The following is a 20,711-nucleotide window of genomic DNA, read 5'->3' on the forward strand; positions in this document are numbered from 1 at the left end:
TTCAAAAGATCATGGAATGATTGAATTGTCACAGCTCATAAGGATGCCATTCAGCCCTGTGTGTCTGTGCTGGACCTTCACAGCAAGTCAGCTAATGTCATTTCCCTGCTCTTTCGATGTCAATAGTGCAAAACAAAACCAAATTGTGAAGTGGGAGGAAAGAGCACATGACTAACCAAGTTTTGTTTAGAAGACTTTTCAGCTTGGTTTTAAGAAAAATATTAAATTACAGGAGAAAGGAAACATATAGATTCTATATAAAAAAAAGCATGAATAGTTCCATATTTCAAGAACAATTATCTTTATTCATTCATGGGATGTAAGTACTGCTAGCTGGCCAGCAGTTATTGTCCATCTCTAGTTGCCATTGAGAAGATGTTGGAGAGCTATGGTCTTGAACTGCTGCAGACCATGTGCTGTCGGTAGACCTACAGTGCCATTAGGAAGGGAATTCCAGGATTTTGACTAAGCAACAATGAAGGAATAGTGATATATTCCAAGCCAGGATGGTGAGTAACTTGGAGAGGAACTTGCAAGTGATGCTGTTCTCATGTATCTGGTGCTTGTGTCCTTCTAGATGGAAGTGGTCGGGGGTTTTGAAGGTGCTGTCTAACGATTTTTATGAGGGAGAATATGAGGGAGAATTAAAATAAGAAATGGGAGATGAACATTGGAGATGGAAGTAAAAAGGATTGTCCAAAATTACGCCTGAATAAACTAAGAGACTGATCATTCACTTTATGAGTGGCTTAATCACATAGTGTCATTTCAACAAAATCATGAAGAAATCATGGAGATTGTCATCTGGGCTGTGGAGATAGTGGCCTACAGCACTGCCTGACCACAAATGTTCAGGATAAATCTGTCTAGCATTCTCTCCCCTTGACCATATTCATTGGAAAGTTATTCTTTGTATGTTCTGAATGTTCCAAGAATTTCTCTTTTCTATGGAATGCATCTTGTTTGGTTGGACCTTTAGGGTTGAATCTCCACTTGGGTGCTCTGCAGTTGATGCCCTTGATGGCTCTTAGTTTGAAAGATTTCAGTATAAAGCCCTTGTCAGTTGCTTGTTGGATGACTGTGAGTGGCCAGAAGCTTGGCCAGAAATACTAACTTGAATGAAGTAGGGTATCCACAAAAATCACTGAAAGCAGATTCTCAGAAGATTGGGAGACCAAATTAATCTACAGAGATAGGGAAGGACAACACAAGGAGGAATTTAATATGAGGAGAAACTTAGTATTGAAGTATTGGACAGCACAAGTATCCCAGAGACAGTTTACAGTTCTTCATACTTACAGCCATCTATTATCATCCATATTACTCATTGACGACTGTCTGATATCCTGTTCATAAATCAGTTTGCTAGCTGTTTATTAATCCATCATTCTACTTATAGAATCAAGGATTTCTGGGGAGTTCATCCACAGCCAGATATGATGGGATTAGTTGTCAACTCAGGATCAGCAGTAACAGTGATGGAAATCTGAGCGTCTACAGGAAGAAGGGTGAGTGTTATGTGAATTCTATGGAAATGGGCCATCTGTAGATGTGTGCAGATTTTATTGCATGAGCTCATGGGATTGACCTTGAATAGCTTCAAGCTACAAAGCCGACTTTCATTGTAATTCTGCAGCAAAGTAGGAAACATACATCGAGTGCAGCACATTAAGATGTGGGGTGGCCCTTCAAACCAGAAAGAGTATAGGAGGTTGCTTAATAAGAAAATTAGGAGGGCAAATATGGGCCACAAAATATTTTGGCAGATGGGATCAAGGCTTTTTATAAGTATATTAAGAGTAAGAGGATGAGCAGGTAAACAGTGGGACTTATTAGGGACTAAAGAGGCAACCTGTGCCTGGAGCAAGTGGGCATGGGTTAGATCTTCAAAAGATACTTCTCATCTGTATTCACAGAGGAGAAAGACATTGTAGCCGGAGGTTTCAGTTGGGATGCTGAGGTTCTAGAATATGATAAGATTACTAAGAAGGAGGTATTATATGTTTTAGTAGACATACAGGTGCACAAATCCCTGGGACCTGATGAGATGTATCCCAGGGTGCTATGGAGGCAAGGGAGGAGAATACTGGGGCCCTGACAGAGATATTTAATGCCTCACTGGTTGGTTGAGGAAGACTTGGTAAGCTGCTGAAATGCATCTTGTAGATAGCACTCACTGCTGCCACTGTGTATCGGTGATGGGGAGAATGAATGTTGAGGGTGGTGGATTGGGTGTCAATTAATCAGGCTGCCTAACTTAACCTTTAATTTCACCAACAGTAACTTCTTTTCTGCACTCCTTGATCTTGCTAAATCACAATATGCCTTCAACAGTCAGGTTTTATTTATTATGAGGAAGGATTCTGCGTCTTTTTGATGTTTTCTCCCTTACTCCTTTTCCTTTGAACTTTCTGATGCTGTGAACCTCTGTGGTGAGCATGTGACTCACATGTAAATATGGACAACTTTCTATCTCTTGGTTGCTTGGCAACAGTCTAGTTGTTTGTCCGAAGTAGTTATAAAAAAAACTTGTTTCTGTTCTTTGTGCATGAGTGCTTAGAATAATGAGAAAGGTACAACTTGCGCTTGAAACATGGGAAATACTTCTTAGCATTGACATTCCTAGTTAGGAACATTTACATTCTTGATGGTAACTTCAAACAAGCAAACACATTCTTGTCAGGAAACAGAGTGGAAGCAACGTTTCTGTGGTTATGTTGGGAATGTTTACACTAATAACAGAATGTGGACAGAGTCAAAATGAAACCCGAAGCTAACTGAAGTGGCCTTTTTATTGTCTGATTAGTTTTGGCAAAGGATAATGTATTTGCAAGAAGCTGTTATTTAAACAGTAACCTACCTTCAACACTATGACACACAGTGCTGGATGCTACCCAGTGGTAATATTTTAAGTGAGAGCATAACGCACAGCAAGTAGCGGTGACTGTGAAACAACAAGTTTCATAGGAGTTAGAGAAATCAGGGAGACAAGGAACTCCAGTATTAAGATCTTGGGGAAAAATGCTCATAACTTTCATTTTCGTAGCACCTTTAGTCTAATAAAAGTATTGCAATCGGTCAAAAATTGATACTGACCTAACGTGGGAAATGTTAGGCTCTGTTATGAAACACTTGGTTAAGGAGGTAAATTTTAAGGAAGAATGAACTGGTGGAGAGGAGAATAGCATTCAAAAAAGAATTCCAGACCTTAGACATTAGAAGGCTGAAGTCATTATTGCTGAGCTGAGGCAAGTGACCAAATACAAGAGATGTGGACTGGGGACTGGGTTTTGGAAGGCTCAAGAGAGTGGTGAGGCCATGGAGGGACTTGAACATGAGAGAGTAGATTTCACCCATAGTACCAGAATTGTTATGGAGACCCATTTTGCAGCCAAACTGTGCTGGCTAATTTGTCCACAGAGAAATTTTTGAACTTGGTTTCTTACCAAATCTGATAACAGTATGCTAAAAATGATGTATTGAGTAATTTTGTTGTCACGTCTTTGATTATACCACGAAATGCTGTTAAGTTATTTAGAAATGAGCCATGGATGATGCAATCAAAAGCTATACCAACCACTGCAACGTTCATCATAATTGTAGCAATGCAGGGTGTCGAATGCAACAGTTTGTGAAAATATAACTCACAATGTTTCAAGGACAGTACAAAGAATCTTATCCTGAGAAATTGTACATCTTATTTTAAGCCTTCTTCGTCTTGGAAACAAAATTTACGGAGAGTACAAGCACCACCCTGATGCAAATGTTTAACACAAAGAATAACAAAAAGGAATTTTTGGAATGTTTATGAGATTTTTTTTGGAGCTGCTTTTGGTAAAGCCCACTAGGGAACAGACAATTCTGGATTTGGTGGTGTGTAATGAGGCAGACTTAATTAGGGAGCTTAAGGTGAAGGAACCCCTAGAGGACAGTAACCGTAATATGATAGAATTCACCCGGCAGTTTGAGAGGAAGAAGCTCGAGTCAGGTGTAATGGTGTTACTATTAAGTAATGTTAACAACAAAGACATGAGGCAGGAGTTGGCCAGAGTTGATTGGAAGGGGAAGCTAGCAACAAAAACTGTGGAGCAGCAATGGTAGGAATTTCTGGGAGTAATCCAGGAGGCACAGCAGAAATTCATCCCAAGGAAGAAGAAACATATAAAGGGGAGGATGAGGCAACCAAGGCTGACATGGGAAGTCAGGGACAGCATAAAAGCAAAGGGAAAAGCAGACATTGTGGTGAAGATTAGTGGGAAGCCGGAGGATTGGCAAACCTTTAAAAACCAGCAGAAGACAACTAAATGGGCATTTTTTTTTGGTGGGGTTGCAGACATGAAATATGAGAGCAATCAAGCCAGTAATTTAAAAGAAGATTTCAAGAATTTTTCGCATATGTAAAAGATGAGAGCAACATGAGAGTGGATTCTGGACCACTGGAAAATGAGGCTGAAGAAGTAATGACGGGGAATAAAGAAATGGTGGAGGAATTGAATAGGTACTTTGCATCAATATTCACAGTGGGAGACATGAGCATACCAGAAGGTGCTGAAGAAGCCGAAAGGTCTGAGGGTGGATAAATCTCCGGACCTGATGGACTATAGCCCAGAGTCGCTGGAGTCAGTGTGGGCCCAGAGGACTGGAAAATGGCTAATGTGACACATCTGTTTAAGAAGGGAGAGGGATAGGATACGATAAGTCTGGTTAGCCTGACCTTGGTCATTGATAAGATTGTAAAGTCCATTGTTAAGGATGAGATTGCAGATTACTTGGAAGTGTATGGTTAAAACAGGGCTGAGTCAGCACAGCTTCATCAAGATGAGGTCATGCCTGACAAATCTTATAGAATTCTTTAAGGAGGTAGTGAGCAAGTTAGACAAAGGAGAGCCAGTTGATATGACCTATTTGGATTTCCAGAAGACCTTTGACAAAGTGCCACACAGAAGGCTGCTAAATAAGATAAAAACACATGGTTTTAATGGCAAGATACAGGAATGGATAAAGGGTTGGCTGTTTGGCAGAAGGCAGAGAGTAAGGATGAAGCAGTGTTTTTCAGGATGGCAGCTGGTGACTAGTGGAGTTCCACATGGGCCAGTTTTGGGACCACAGCTATTCATGTTCTACTATTAATGATCCCAACGAAGGAACTGAGGGTATTTTTGCTAAGTTTTCAGATGACACAAAGATAGGTGAGGGGACAGGAAGTGTTGAGGAGCAGGGGGAGGTGCCGGGCTATAGAAGCAAACTTGATGGGCTGTGTCACCTAATTCTGCTCCTAAATTTTATGGTCTTAAGGTCTGATGGAAAGAAGAGTTATTGACACATAACCATCTAAATATAGATGCTCAGCCTTTGTATATTTCCTGCCTGTCCTTCTGAGGTAATGTCACTGTGCTAGGATCATGCTCTTGGGGCGCTGGTTCAAACCTCAGGGTAGAATTTAAATTCAATGAATAAAATATTGAATATTAAGCTGGTCTCAGTAATTGTTACCACGAGACTATCACTTTTTGTAAAGGCCCATATGCTTCACAAATTCCTATAAGGGAAGGAAATTTACTGCTCTTATCTGGTTTGGCCTACATGTGAGTCCAGATCCACAGCAGTCTGTTTGACTCTTAACTGTCCTCTGAATCGGCTAAGCAAGCCATGTGTTTCAATTGAATCACTAGGGTGATTCTCTCGTGACATGTCCCATGAAAGAATCAATTAAAAAGCGACCTGTAGTACTGACACCATTGGTGAGGTAAGGCGAGGCTCCCTTCATTTGGGCCCTATACCAAAATTTCAAAAAGGAATGGCAAAAATTTGACTGGAAGAAGTTACAAACACTGTTACATCATTTGTATTCAACTTTTCAAAGATCTAGGGCATAAACTTTGTTCCGAAGCAAATCTGAAGTTGTCCAAGAAGCATACTGTTTGGCATGTGTCTCTCAAGAGAAAAATGGAGGATCTTCATTAAACAGTGATATTGTCTTTTTTTAATAAAACAAAGGAAATATGTTTTGAATCATATTCCTGGCTATCATTTCCCCTTATATCAGCTGGTAAGTATTATTTCAGAGATAGTAGGAACTGCAGATGCTGGAGAATCTGAGATAACAAGGTGTAGAGCTGGATGAACACAGCAGGCCTAGCAGCATCAGAGGAGCAGGAAGGCTGACATTTCGGGCCTAGACCCTTCTTCAGAAATGGGGGAGGGGAAGGGGGTTCTGAAATAAATATGGAGAGAGGGTAGGTGGCAGATAGAAAATGGATAAAGGAGAACATAGGTGGAGAGGAGACAGACAGGTCAAAGAGGCGGGGATGGAGCCAGTAAAGGTGAGTGTAGGCGGGGAGTTAGGGAGGAGATAGGTCAGTCCAGGGAGGACGGACAGGTCAAGAGGGCGGGATGAGGTTAGTAGGTAGGAGATGGGGGTGGGGCTTGAGGTGGGAGGAGGGGATAGGTGGGAGGAAGGACAGGTTAGGGAGGCGGGGACGAGCTGGGCTGGTTTAGGGATGCGGTGGGGGGCGGGGAGATTTTGAAGCTTGTGAAGTCCACATTGATACCATTGGGCTGCAGGGTTCCCAAGCGAAATATGAGTTGCTGTTCCTGCAACCTTGGGTGGCATCGTTGTGGCACTGCAGGAGGCCCAGGATGGACATGTCGTCTGAGGAATGGGAGGGGGAGTTGAAATGGTTCGCGACTGGGAGGTGCAGTTGTTTAGTGAGAACTGAGCATAGGTGTTCTGCAAAGCGGTCCCGGAGGCTTGGTTTCCCTGATGTAGAGGAGGCCACAACGGGAACAGCAGATGCAGTATACCACATTAGCAGATGTGCAGGTGAACATCTGCTTGATGTGGAAAGGATTAAGTTCTTTTAGAGTTTAATTCTCTGACAGATTATGGAGAGAACAGGTATCAATAATCTTACCTAATCTGTAAATTTTACATTATGATCTGGAATTAAATATCTGAAAATCTGGTGTAAACAGATTCATTATCATTCTTTTCAAAAGAGCATTAAATAAATACTAGAAAGCGGATTTTTTTAGGGCTGAGATGAAAGCATGTGGGACTAAGTGGACAATGCTTTCAAAGAATCAATGTCCATTTTATCAATGAGTGCCAAATGCATTCGCTCCACCATTAGGTTCTATCGTTCTAAGTATGTTCTTCATTTTCTCCAGGCCATGAATTCACGACAACATTTCACAAGACCTTCCTGCAGACAGATTTTCGTAATGTGATTACAGGCGTATACCGGGCAGTGGCTTTTTCTGCACGTGGTTCAAGTTTGACAGATGTACATCATTTCTGCAGACAGGCCTGTGGCAAGGAGCAATGCTGTGATGGCTTCATGTTGAGCCAGATAAACATTGATGAAGGTACAATAGAACTTTAAAATGAAAGAATTGTATTTATATGGGACTTAATCACAATTCTCAGAAATATATCAAAGAACTTTCCATGCAATTTCCTTTGTGCAATCACTAGTGAAGTGCATTGCATTGAAAGAAGAGAGTGTCTGTGTGGAATAATGCATTTTATTAGAAATAGCTTCTGTAATGAGTATGATTTTACATACAGGAGATATCCAGATTGGCACTGTTATGTAGAAGGTATCCTCTGCACAGTATTACTTATTATATGGGAAACAGATTATATACTGCATACTAATTTACGTGCTAGAGATAACATAGACTGGTGCCACATTACATAGAAGAGATCTCCTGCACTGGGTAATTCATTATATAGGAACTCACTTTTGCACTGTGTACTCTGTTACATTGGAGAGTGCTACATATTATAGAGGCAAGCTTCTGGAGTGGGTAAGCTCTGTATAGATTGTACAATACATTTAAAACAGAGAGGTATGTGCCAGTTAACACGCTGTTACAGGGATTTCCATATCAGTTCAAGGGATAGATTAGTTGTTGCCATATTGCAATATTTTTGAGAGCTTTGCACAGCACATAGATCTACAAAGGAATAATTTGAGGTCTTTTACTGTAGAAAAAAAAAGAATTATGCACCATCATGCTTAAGGACTATGGAAAGTGTGCCTGGATCTCAGGTCATGGAAGCAATTTGTCATGGTTGTATGAGCGTGATTCAACTGCAATAAAATTTGTGGGAAAAGTTCTTGAAATAGCAATTAATTTCTGTTTATCCTTTTAAACAACATATCTCAAACAGGCAAAGGATTTTCTCAGTTTAGTTTTGTATTGAAATTAACTGAATAAAAGACATATATTAAATGTATAAAACATCTTACTGTATTGTCTGAACATCTCTATATCTTTCATACAACGCACTATGGCAATTCATTTTTGCATCATATGGTAGCCATCTGTGTACAACAGAAACCCCAAAAATGTAATGAGATGGATGGCTAATCAGCCTATGTCGAGGTGAATTACAAACAGTAAATGTTTAAAATACTTAGCAGGTCTTGCAGCATTTGTGTCAAGAGAAACAGAGTTAATATTTCAGCCCAATAACCTTCATTCCTAGATAGTGCTGGTTGAAACTAGAAGTCCATACATAAAACATGATTGCATGAAAAGGAAAAATAAATTGACTGAACGGCTCGAGATTTTGAGGAAATGAGAAGCAATATGAATAAAAGGGAACGCATGGATGTGTTGTATATAGATTTCTAAAAGGCATTTGATGAAGTTCCAAATCAAAAATTACTGAGTAGAATAAGCCCTCATGTGTAGGAGTTACATAATACTGGGGATTGGTTGATTAACCAAAAACAGAGGGTAGGTATATATGAGTCATTTTCGGGCTGGCAATTTGTAACTTGTGGTGTGTCATAGTGATCAGTACTGGCCTTCAATTATTTACAATTTATATTCATGACTTGGATGAAGGAACCAAATGTACATCTGCTAACTTTGCTGGTAAAAACAAAGGTAGATATGGAATGTAAGTTGTGAAAAGCGCACATGGAGTTTTCAAAGATATCAGATGGGAGAAGACACTTGGGAGAAATTTGGCAGGTAGGCCCATAACCCTGTGTAACTGCAGTAAGACATCCATACTTCTGAACTCAATTCCCCTTGCAATGAATTTCAGTGTATCATTTAGCTTCCTAATTATTTGCTGCTCCTGTCTGTCTACTTTCATTAACTGGTGTACAAGGACACCAAACCTTTCATATATTCACTTTTCCCAATATGTCACCAGTTTATAATGTACTCTTCCTTCCTGCTTTTCACACCAAAGTATAGAACTTCTCATTGTAGCCATGTAATTCTGCATCTGCCATGTGTTTGCCCACTTACTCAACTTGTCTAAATGACCCTGAAGCCTCCTTATGACTCACAATCCTGTTCACATTCATGTCATCAGAAGAAGGGTCACTGGACCTGAAACATTGATTTTGGTTTCTTTCCACAGCTGCTGCTAAACCTGTTGGATTTCTCCAGCAATTTCTGTTTCTATTTGTTTTATAAGAGGAAGTGCTTTTTTTCCAAAGTTGTACAGCATGCTTGTGAAACCACAAATGGAGGTTTGTATACTGCTATGGTCTCCTTAATGCATTTGAAGCAGTGCAAAGAAGGATCATTTGACTGATACCTGGAATTTTAGGAAGTGGTAGTTTATCGTATTAGAATGGGCTGGACAGGCTGAACCTGTATCCATTGGAATTTAGAAAAATGAGACGTGATGTTATTGAGACATTGAAGATACCAAGAGGAGGTAAAGGTTGGACGCTGGAAGGACATTTCTCCTTGTGGGAGATACTAGAATGAAAGGTAAAAAGTTTCAAAATAAGGGATCTTCTATTTAAGACAGATAACAAGAAAATATTTATCTCAGAGAATCATGTGTTCTTGGAACTCTCTTTCACAGAGAGAGGAGGAGGCAGAATAATTGAATATTTTTAAGGTAACATTGGAGGTAATTGGGAACATAGATTTATGGTCACTATCAGATCAGCCATGCAAAGCAGACTTGAGGGGCTGAGTGGTCTACTCTTAATTCCTGTGTTTGTGTACATTGCTATGCCATTATGCATTTGGATTTGGCTTGAGTCTTGGGTTTTATTGTAAATAATTAAAGATTTATCAGACAGTTTTCTGATATTCCCAACTTTATCCATCAATGCACCAAAGGAACTGAAAATATTGTCCTCCAGTTTGGAAAATAATCCAAGAAAAAAAATTGGGTTTTTTTTATGCAGAGTTGTTATACTGTGTGATGTGCTGTTTAAACCTTGTGGGAAACAGATTCAGTTGTAACTTTCAAAAGGAAATTGGATAAATACTTGAAAATGAAAATGTTATCGGACTATGAAGAAAGAATTGGGGAGTTGAAATTAATTGAGTAGCTTTTGAGAAGCTAGTACAGTAATGATGAGCTTAATAGTCTCCTTTCATGTTGAAGTCTCTACAAATTAATGGAATAATCTTTGTTGTGATTATTTAAATAAGGAATATGCAGCTGAATAGAATTCAATATGAATAGTCTTAATGTATAACAGCACACGTGCAATTTCAATAGCACTACTTCCCAAAAATGCTATCTGCAGTAGTGTAATTATCATAGTGTAATTATCACAGCTTTTAAATTATCTTGTATTTGAAGCATAAAACTTCGATTTTCTATCCATGTAATCTCTGACTTTCAAAGATGCCTTCAAGCAGAAATATAAGGCTAGTTTGGGCTGAATGGCCTGTTTCCATGTATTTACTTCAATATATTTTCATTTCTGGGTTAAAATTAAAACTCCTAATGGTATGATTTGAAGTTACAATGTCACAGACGTGATTCCTCAAGTGTACACTTCTACATACTATCCATGTTGGCCTTTCTTTAGCCTTATCTTTCAGGCATCAACTGTTGGTCATTTGGCCAAGGCATTGTGTGAAGTTGAGGAGGGCAGTGAGGGCATCAGTGATACTTACTTGTGTACCTCTGTTTATTTTCAGGTACCTTGCTCTGTGGTCTAATGAGTTATCCAGATGTTCTGCTTTGCAATGATAATGACTGGCAGGCGACATCACTGCTTGGTGGAGAGGGTGTTTGTAGAGGTGTGAAGTCCAACACGGAGAAGAAGACATTTACGTTCAGCTTTGGAGGCCTGGACTTCACCGGCAGTAAGCAAAGTGCTCGCAGGAATTATTTGTTCTTGATCCTACAATAGTCTTGCAGTGAAGATTAATAACAGGAATAATTAGAGGCATAATAATGGTAGAGGCAGAAACTTTTACAACATTTAAGAAAGACTGAGAACTGCCAAGGTATACAAGGCTATTAGCCAAATGCTGGAAAATGGAATCAGAATAGTTAGGTAGTTGTTTTTGACTGAAGGGCATTTTTCAGAGCTCTATAACTCTATGACTAATAATAATAAAATAATACAATTTAACAAATCCCCAAGACCAGAAGCTTCAATCCAAGTCTTTTAAAAGAAGCGAGTTGGATCATTGCAGATGCTGTAGCAATAATTTTCAAAAGTTCATTTGATTTAGAAATGTTCTCTTTAGTTTGGCTATTTGTTAATGTTGATCTAGTATTTGTGGAGCAAGTAGAATAAAATCAGTTGTCTGATTAATTGAGTTAAGTCAGCAACTTGAATCTTTCCATTTATTAGAGAAAGCAAACAAGAATTGTAAAGTGTAGGTCACAACATTTTTTTGTACTTGTTTATAGCATGTGGGTGTCAGTGGCTGGGCCAGCATTTATAGCCCACATGGACAGTCAAGAGTCAGCCATATTGCTGTGAGTTACATGTGGGCCAGATCATGCAAGGATGGCAGATTTCCTTCCTTAAGGGACATTAGTGAACCAAGGATAGGTAGAGGGACAGGTAATATTGAGGATGCGGGGAGGTTGCAGAAGGATTTGGACAGGTTAGGAGAATGGGCAAAGAAGTGGCAGATGGAGTACAATGAGGTAAAGTGTGAAGTCATGCACTTTGGTAAGAAGAATAGGAGCATGAACTATTTTCTAAATGGGGAGAAAATTCAGAAGTCTGAACTACAAAGAGACTTAGGAGTTCTAGTCCAGGATTCTCTCAAGGTAAACCTACAGGTTGAGTCATTAGTTAGGAAGGCAAATGCAACTTTGGCGTATATTTTGAAAGAACTTGAATATAAAAGCAAAGATGTACTTCTGAGGCTCTGATCAGACCACATTTGGAATATTGTGTGCAGTTTTGACCCCATATCTCAGGAAAGATGTATTGGCCCTGGAGCAGGTTCAGAGGAGGTTCATGAGAATGGTCCCAGGAATGAAAAGTTTAACTCATGAGCAATGTTTGAGGACTCTGGGTCTATACTTGAAGGATGAGGGGGTATCTAATTGAAACTTACAGAATACTGAATGGCCTGGACAGAGTGGATGTTGGGAAGATGTTTCCATTGGTAGGAGAGACTATGACCCGACAGCACAGCATTAGAGTGAAGGCAAGATCTTTTAGAATGGAGATAAGGAGAAACTTCTTCAGCCAGACAGTGGTGAATCTATGGAATTCACTGCCACAGAAGGCTGTGGAGGCCAGGTCATTGAGTATAGTTAAGATGGAGATAGATAGGTTCTTGATTGTCAAGGGGATCAAGGGTTACGGGGAGAAAGAGGGAGAATGGGATTGAGAAACTTATCAGCCATGATTGAATGGCAGAGCAGACTCGATGGGCAGAATGGCCTAATTTCTGCTCCTATGTCTTATGTTCTTATGGTCACATTGACTGTTTTTATGACGGTCAATATCGATTACATAGCTGTCATTTATCTAATTTTCTAATCCAAATTTTAATTGAATTCACATTTCACGATTGTGCTGGTTGGATTCAAACCCAGAACATTAGCCTGGGGTTCAGGATTACAAATCTAGTGACACTACTAGGCTGTTTTCTCTAAAATTTAGAAGGCTAAGGGATGATTTGATCAAAGTCTCCAAGATATTAACTGGAAGATACAGGGTAAATAAAGATAATCTTTTTGGGGATTCTAGAACTAATAGAAATAGCCTGAGAATTAGGGCCAGACCATTCAGGAGAGATATTAGGAAACATTTCTACACATAATGGGTGATAGATGTTTCGAACTCTCTTCCACAGATGGCAGTGGATTCTAGATCAGATATTAATTTTAAATCTAACGTAGGTGAATTTTTGTTAAGCAAAGGTATTAAGGGATATAGGCCAAAGGCAGATATATGGAGTTAAACCACAGATCAGCCATGAGCTCTTTGAATGGTGGAACAGGCTTGAAGGATTGAATGGGTCCTGTACCTATGTTCCTAAATCATCAGGCAGGTAACCTTTCCTCAGAATAAAGTTCAATTTTGTGGCCAGGAATTTTAATTGAAAATGTTGGGCCCCTTTTACACCAATACAGTTAAGGACATGAACAAGTAATATGGGACAGAGTATGCACAGATGAGTTGTGAATTTGGTAGAGTTTGTCCAGGTAGAAAATTGGTGGTCACCTAGGAAGGATGTTGAGCAAATTGAGTTCAGAGATGATAAACTGGGGATAAGATGATGGAACCGAGATAGTGGTGGAAGGAGCCAAAGTTTTTTTTAATTCAGTTGTGGGTGTTGGTGGCTGGGCCAGCATTTATTGCCAGTCCTTATTTGTCTTTGAGAAGGTGGTGGTGAGCTGCCTTCTTAAACTACTGCAGTCCATGTGTTGTAGGTAGACCCACAATGCCATTAGAGAGGGAGTTCAAGGATTTTTACTGAGCGACAGTAAAAGAATGGTGATATATTTCCAAGTCAGGATGGTGAGTGGTGTGGAAGAAACTTGCAGGTGGTGGTGTTCTCATGTATCTTCTGCCCTTATCCTCCTAGATGGTAGTGGTCATCAGTTTGAAAGGTGCTGTCTAAGGATCTTTGATGAATTTCTGCAGTACATTTTTTAAATAGTACACACTGTTGCTACTAAGTGTGGGTGGTGGACGGAGTGGATGCCTGTGGATGCGGTGCCAATTAAGCGGGCGGCTTTGCCCTGAATGGTGTCAAGCTTCTTGAGTGTTGTTGGAGCTGCACTCAACCAGGCAAGTGGGCAGCATTCCATCACTCTCCTGGTTCTTGGGGAATATTCCAACACATTCTCCAGTTGCAGAGATTGATATAAGAAAATAGTGGATAAAATGTGGTAGGATGAAACTTTTTAATATGAATTACGTCCTTCTGATCAAATGGTTGGAAGGCAGATTGAATCAGTGATAAGAATTTTTAATTTGAAGCTGAAACAGTTGCAGGAAAATTGTAGTCAGTGCTATGAACTGTTTTGGGTTGTACGCATATTGCGCTGTGGAAGTCAGCAATGTGAGACACATTGTACAATTCATGGAGCAGACAGTTTCAAGGGTTGGAACATTTGATTGCTCCAAATTATTAGTTTCATTCATTTTTACCCAGGATTAAGTAAAAGGCACATAGAGACAAGATCCATGCAGAAAACAACTGTTAAACTAAGGACATAACATAGGGTGCTGTTGGCTCTGTGCAGTCAGAACTGAGGAAGACATTCTAGGAATCAGTACAAAGCAGGTATATGTTGGAGACAGATACATTCTGGGAGCTGTGGTAACTTGGAAGATGCTATATACCATTAATAGTTCAGTGCATCTGTGAGTGAGAGTGAAGGAAACCCACAACCAGGATTTGCTTTTTGCAACTCAGCAAGATTGGAACTCAGGAAACAAAAGCAAGGGCTTGTTGAAGCTTATTACATATGAAAAGCTGGAGTTGCACCGATGAGTAAGTGCTGGAATGAGTTTCCAGAAACCAGGAGATCATAGAAAGGTGAACGAGGATGAGAACAATCAGATGGCTTTGGAGGCACTGTCCAGGCCAGGTTAACAAAATGGATGAATTGTAATCCCTTGTGAAGTTTTATTGAGATATGGTGACTCACAGTGTTACTAATGTCTTGGGAGGATTACTGAGAAACATGTAGGATCTGTCTTGATTGCAATTATTATTTGACTTATTTGTGTTCAACTGTAGTTTGTCTCATGTTAATTTTGGAATGGTAGAATATAAGTTATAACTACCTTTTTGTGATCTAAACCATTTATAACAACTTGTATATGTTTTATTTGTAGTTAACTAGTTATTGTTTGTTGAACAAAGAAACCTGGCTAAATTGTTTCTAGTAATAAGCCAGGCACAGCCTAAAACCTATAAAAGTAGCCCCATCTCTACTCTGATAGAATTTTAAATTTGTTATGTGGGAACTGATGCACCCCTCCCACTGTGGCTGAACCTTCAGTGTATGAAAAGACATGAGACCTTCAAATGACAATTCATATTACAAGGTTAAAGTTATTTGGTTCCTCTTCAGGCCCCAGTTATACTGAACAGCTTCCTCAACACAAATAGTACAGTAAAACTGGTCACCCCCCCCAACCTGCCTCCCAAAGCATGTAAACAATCTGTGTTAATTTATATGAATAATAAGCCCTGTTTAATGTCGAGTAATACTGACTGACATGCAACTAATAAAAAAGAATAAAGATCAATAAATGATGCCTCTCCATAATATGTGGATCAAATTCATTATTTTTGAAATGAAGAGACTCCACAGTTTGATAAATTATTGCGGCAACAACAATTTTCAAAGCTGGATCCTTGCCATCCATTGCAAGAGCCATCCCAAGTCTTTCTTAGATTCCCATTGACCAGGCATTGACTCCTGAGTTCTTAGGCTCTGGGCCAGCAGTTCCTTGTGTATTTTCCAAAATCAATTGCAGCTTCTACTCTGTCCCTCACCCTTAAAGTTGCTGGTATTGTCTTACCTAAGATGTTTAACTGAATTCCCTTTTGGAGAGACTGGGTAACAATGGGAGTTCAGCTTACTTGGCATGATGGTATGACTGAGAAATATAATGAACATGGAAAGAAGAATAGGTCTTACAGCTTCTCAATCCTGTTCCACCATTTAATTAGATCATGGTTGATTCGTACTTCAACTCCATTTACCCACTAAGGACCACTGGCAGAGTACATATCAAAAGACAAGGCAGTTCAATGTATATAGTTAAATACAACATAGGCTGAAAATGTTATATATAATCTGGAGGATGAATGAAATCCTGACGAAGATAGCAAAGGTTAAACAATTGAAGCTGTACTGATTGGAATTTAGAAGATGATCTCATTGCAACATATAAGATTCTTAATGGGCTTGATAGGAAAAATGCTGAGAGGATGCTTCAGCTCATAGGGAAGTCTGGCATAGTCTCAGAATAAAGGGGTGCCAGTACCAGGAGAGTTGAGAATCTCTGGAATTGCCACAGAGAGCTGAGAGGGCAGAATCTCTTGTGTATGCTTAAGGCTGAAATAGATAGATTCTTGATTTATAAGGGATTCAAGGGTTATAGGAAAAAGGCAGGAAAGTGAATGTGAGAATGTTGGATATTGAATGGTGGAGCAGGCTCAAGCAAGCCGAATGGCGTACTTTTATTTCTTATGGTCTTATAGAGTCAACTCCGTGTTCACTGTTGACTGGTTCATGCTAAAGTGAGACCCAAACCAATTCCCTAGATTCCGAAATCTCCAGATTGGAAACTGTAAATGTAACCAACTATTCAAGACAGAAGAGAGATAGAAAGCAGGAAACAATGTACTGGTTAACCTAACATTAGGAAAACTTGAGAATCTATTACTTAGGAGTTGTTAGCTGAGGAATTAGAAAATCATAATAAAATCAGCTGAGTCAACATCGTTCTGTGAAAGGAAGATCATTTTTGACATTTCTTAAAGTTCTTTGAAGATGTAACAAACAGATAAAGGAGTAACTCAATATAATGTACTTAGATTTCTCACAAAGTAACATTCAGTAAGGTGTTACATAGATGGTAACTGCGCGAGTTAAGAACACATACTATTGGGACTGATATATTAGGATGGCTAGAGGATTATCTAATGAGCAGGAATCAGTGAGTTGGGATAAAGTGGATCAGTTTCAGGTTGGCAAAGTATTAATAGTGAAGTACCACTGTATTATTGATGCATAAAGGGATCAACTGCATTGTAGCCAAAGTATCTGATGACAAAAGTTAGGTAAGAAATCAAATTGTGAGGAAATTAAAAAGAGTCTGCAAAGGGATTAAGTTAAGAGAGTGGACATATAATGGAAGTCAAATGTAATGTTGGAAAATGTAAGATTGTCAACTTTGGCAGGAAGCATAGAAAAACAGAATATTGTTTAAATGGAAGAAGACTGCAGAATGCTGTGATTCAGAGAGATCTGGGTGTCCTCGTGTATGAATTCCAAAAGGGTCAACATACAGTTTCTGCAAGTTATAAGGAAGACAAATGAAATATTGGCCCTTATGGACCCTGAAATTGTGGAAGTTTTGATAAAATTCCACAAGGCTCTGATGAGGCTTTGTTCTATAAAATTGTGCGCAGTTTCAATATCCTCACTTAAGGAGGATAATTATTGAGGCAAAACACTGACACTGATGCCAGGTCAAAGAATAGTTACTCAGCTGATACTTGGGATGAAGGGGTTGCCTTATGAAAAAGGGTTGAGCAGCCCAGGCCTGTACACATTGGTGTTTAGAAGAATGAGAATATTGAAATCTCTTAGATTCTGAGGGGATTGACAGAGCAGATGCTGAGATGTTTACCCTTGTGGGATATTATAGAACTAGGGAACATAGTTAAAATATGGAATTTCTCATTTGAGTCTACAGTGAGTAGAAATTTCTACACTTATAGAGTCATTAGCCTTTGGAATTATCTACGTCAAGAGAGCAATGGAGACTGGTTCACTGAATACAGTCAAAGTTGAATTAGACAGATTTTTAATGTACAAGGTGACTCAAGGGCTATGAGGGCAGGTGGGAAAGTGATCAAAGCTACCATTGACTTAGCCATGATCTGATTGAATTTCAGAGATGGCTGAATGGCCTCCCTCTGTTTCTATTTGTTATGATATTATGAGATAAATATTTCCTATGTCAAATGCACCAGCATGCTGGGATCAGCACTTGTCCAGATGCAGCAGACATTGGTTTTTCCACATGTAGATGTGGCGTATCAAACATTCTGTCAGTGGGCCTTTGTTACATTGCAATTCTTACTGGAGTAAACCTGTTTCTTCTGGGACAAAAAGTGAAAACATAATGGCTCCTTTATTTTTTAATACCAATCCTGGCCAGTCTCTTTCTTCTTGGTTCAATATCTTGTTACACCTGAATTTTACAATTGATGTTTTATAACTACCAGGAACCTCAGTTTCTATTTTTAAGCAGACTTACGCCCATTTCAACATCCAAGCTTATTGCCATATATTCACTTACACGCAAACTATGGCCACCATTGGTCTGAAGTGCTGGCCACTTAATTTCTAAGAATCAGTTATGATTCTCAGCCTGAGCTAAATTTCTCCCCTGTGAAATCCATAGACAGAAGACCGAGGTAAATTATAATAAATATACGTCTTAATATGGTACTAAGCATAATAGGGTATTAAATTTTCAATGCAATCCCATTGCACATTTCAGTGGTACAATAATACTTCATAATAACTGATAACTCATTAAGCAATCTCATTTATAGACAACAAGACCCTGGCTCTAATAGGAAATGGAAATCTCACATTGAGCTGGTCATGGCTTTCTGGGGGTAAATTTAAGATGATTTAAACACAGAAAATGCTGGAAAATTCAGCAGATCTGGCAGCATCTGTGAAGAGAGAAACAGAGGTAATGTTATGAGTGCAGTTAGACTCTTCTTATAAATGTCTTCAATCGAAAAGGAGTCATACCACACTAGACTCATCTTCAGAACTTTTTCAGTTCAAAGTGTCATTATAAGACTTGAAGTGTTGACTGTTTCTCTCTCCATAAATGCTGCCTTGCTGACTTGCTGAGTTTCTCCAGCACTTTTTGTGCTTTTTTCAGATTACCAACATCTGTAGTATTTTCCTTTAATTTCGACGCTTTAGCTATTTCTGTTTCCACAGGTATGCATGTATCCATTGGTTCTTTGTACTGCTAACAATGTTGAAAACATGTAGAAGGTTTTTTCTGAAGAAGGGTCCCGACTTGAAACGTCAACTTCCCTGCTCCTCTGATGCTGCCTGGCCCGCTGTGCTCCTCCAGCTCCACACTGTGTTATCTCAGGTTCATGGGACTATCACTTGCAAGTTCCCTTCCAGTCTTTCAATATCGAGACTTGGAAATATTTCACTGTCCTTTAGTCAATACCCTGGAACTACCTTTCTATCTCTCCTGATGAAGGAGCAGTGCTTTGAAAGCTTGTGATTTTCAATAAATCTGTTGGAGTATAACCTGATGTTATGTGACTCTGACTTTGGCCACCCCCAGTCCAACACCAACACCTCCACATCATGCCTTCTAAATGGCATAGTAGGTATTTTTGCACCAAAGAAACTGCAGAGTTTCAAGAAGGCAGCTCACCACCACCATTGCAAGCACGGCGAGGAATAAACCATAAATGCTGGCTCAGCCGGTTATATCCCAACTCAACTAAATTTAAGAAAAAAACACTACAAAGAATATTCATTACTGAAATCTATTATCACCAGTTCACATGGTTCTGAAAACTTGATGGAGCATAGGCAATCCAATAATCATTCATTTGTGTAAACCCAGAGGAAATCAATAAGACCATTCAGAATATTTTCTATTCCGTTGCTCATCCACCCCTCATCTCTGTCACTGTGTCAGATTGTGTCCTGTATACTGGGAGATCATTGTTTTCATCTCTCTATTGTGCAAAATGAAAGACTGACAACTTTCCAAATGAGTACATGTCACATGAAAGACTTTTTTTAATGTCAAATGGAAGATTACTTGAAATAAACTAACCTATCTCAATTCCATGCAGCTTATGCACTTTTATCAAAGAATTTTGTGAATGCTGAGTACTCAACAGAACTGACTCCAGATATGAAGGAAGAGATTCAGAAATCATTCAACCCTTTCCAGCGTATCTATCTCTGGCGGGGTAAGCTTAATTTTCTGTTGTACTGCAGATAACCTTTCTTTTAAGATTTTGTCGTTGCTTATTTTGTTCAATCCTTATCTTAGAGCACTAATCCCTTTCACTAAATGTTGAATGCAGTTCTGGGATACTAGTAGCTCTCACATATCTTCCTAAAGTGACTATTCATTGACAATAAGTGCTGGAAGATTATTTCACTTTGGCAGGCAGCGTAACCAAGTCTGTTTGTGTGTCTATCTTCCCTTTAGTGACAATAATTCAACAAAAGATTATACCTTTCTCAGCACCATGCTACTCGAGATGAGTTTGGTTATTATAGACTAGGATTAAAACCTTTCACTTCTCCGTTCTGTAGCTACAAGGACACATTGAAAATAAATCATATAGGTCAGCTAATTTCTGTGCATTAGAAACAAACATAGAGAATGGAACATAATCTGAAGAAGAGTCAAATCAGATTCAAAACATTGCCTATCTCTCTCTCCATAGATACCAGGCCTGCTAACTTTCTCCTGAATTCTCTGCGATTGTTTCAGATTTCCAGCAGCTTGAGGACTTTATCTTTATTTTACTTATTTAGTTTCAATATCTTAGAGAACTGAGAAGTAATGACAAGTAAATTTTGATAAATTCTCACCAAGAGAAGAATTTGTATGTATCAGTATCTGCAATATAGAGTGCTACAACATGAGAAATTATATGTAAAGGTTAATTTCCATCTCTTCCACCTTTAATTGTTCATCCATTGAAACTTCACCTCGACTATTTAGAACAGGTTT

The 20,711-nt window shown here is 39.1% G+C and overlaps 1 protein-coding gene across 1 annotated transcript in view; it reads left to right on the forward strand.

The window, feature by feature from the left end:
• Nucleotides 1–20,711, forward strand: part of tg (thyroglobulin) — a 299,968-nt gene that overhangs the window by 83,470 nt on the left and 195,787 nt on the right. Inside the window, exons 25-28 of the mRNA XM_048596176.1 lie at nt 1,400–1,508; nt 7,171–7,368; nt 10,927–11,094; nt 19,816–19,935. Coding sequence (XP_048452133.1) covers nt 1,400–1,508; nt 7,171–7,368; nt 10,927–11,094; nt 19,816–19,935 — 595 coding nt within the window. The remainder of the gene's footprint in view (nt 1–1,399; nt 1,509–7,170; nt 7,369–10,926; nt 11,095–19,815; nt 19,936–20,711) is intronic.

This window comes from Rhincodon typus, chromosome 4, assembly GCF_021869965.1.
Source record: "Rhincodon typus isolate 14 chromosome 4, sRhiTyp1.1, whole genome shotgun sequence".
NCBI classification, from domain to species: Eukaryota; Metazoa; Chordata; class Chondrichthyes; order Orectolobiformes; family Rhincodontidae; genus Rhincodon; species Rhincodon typus.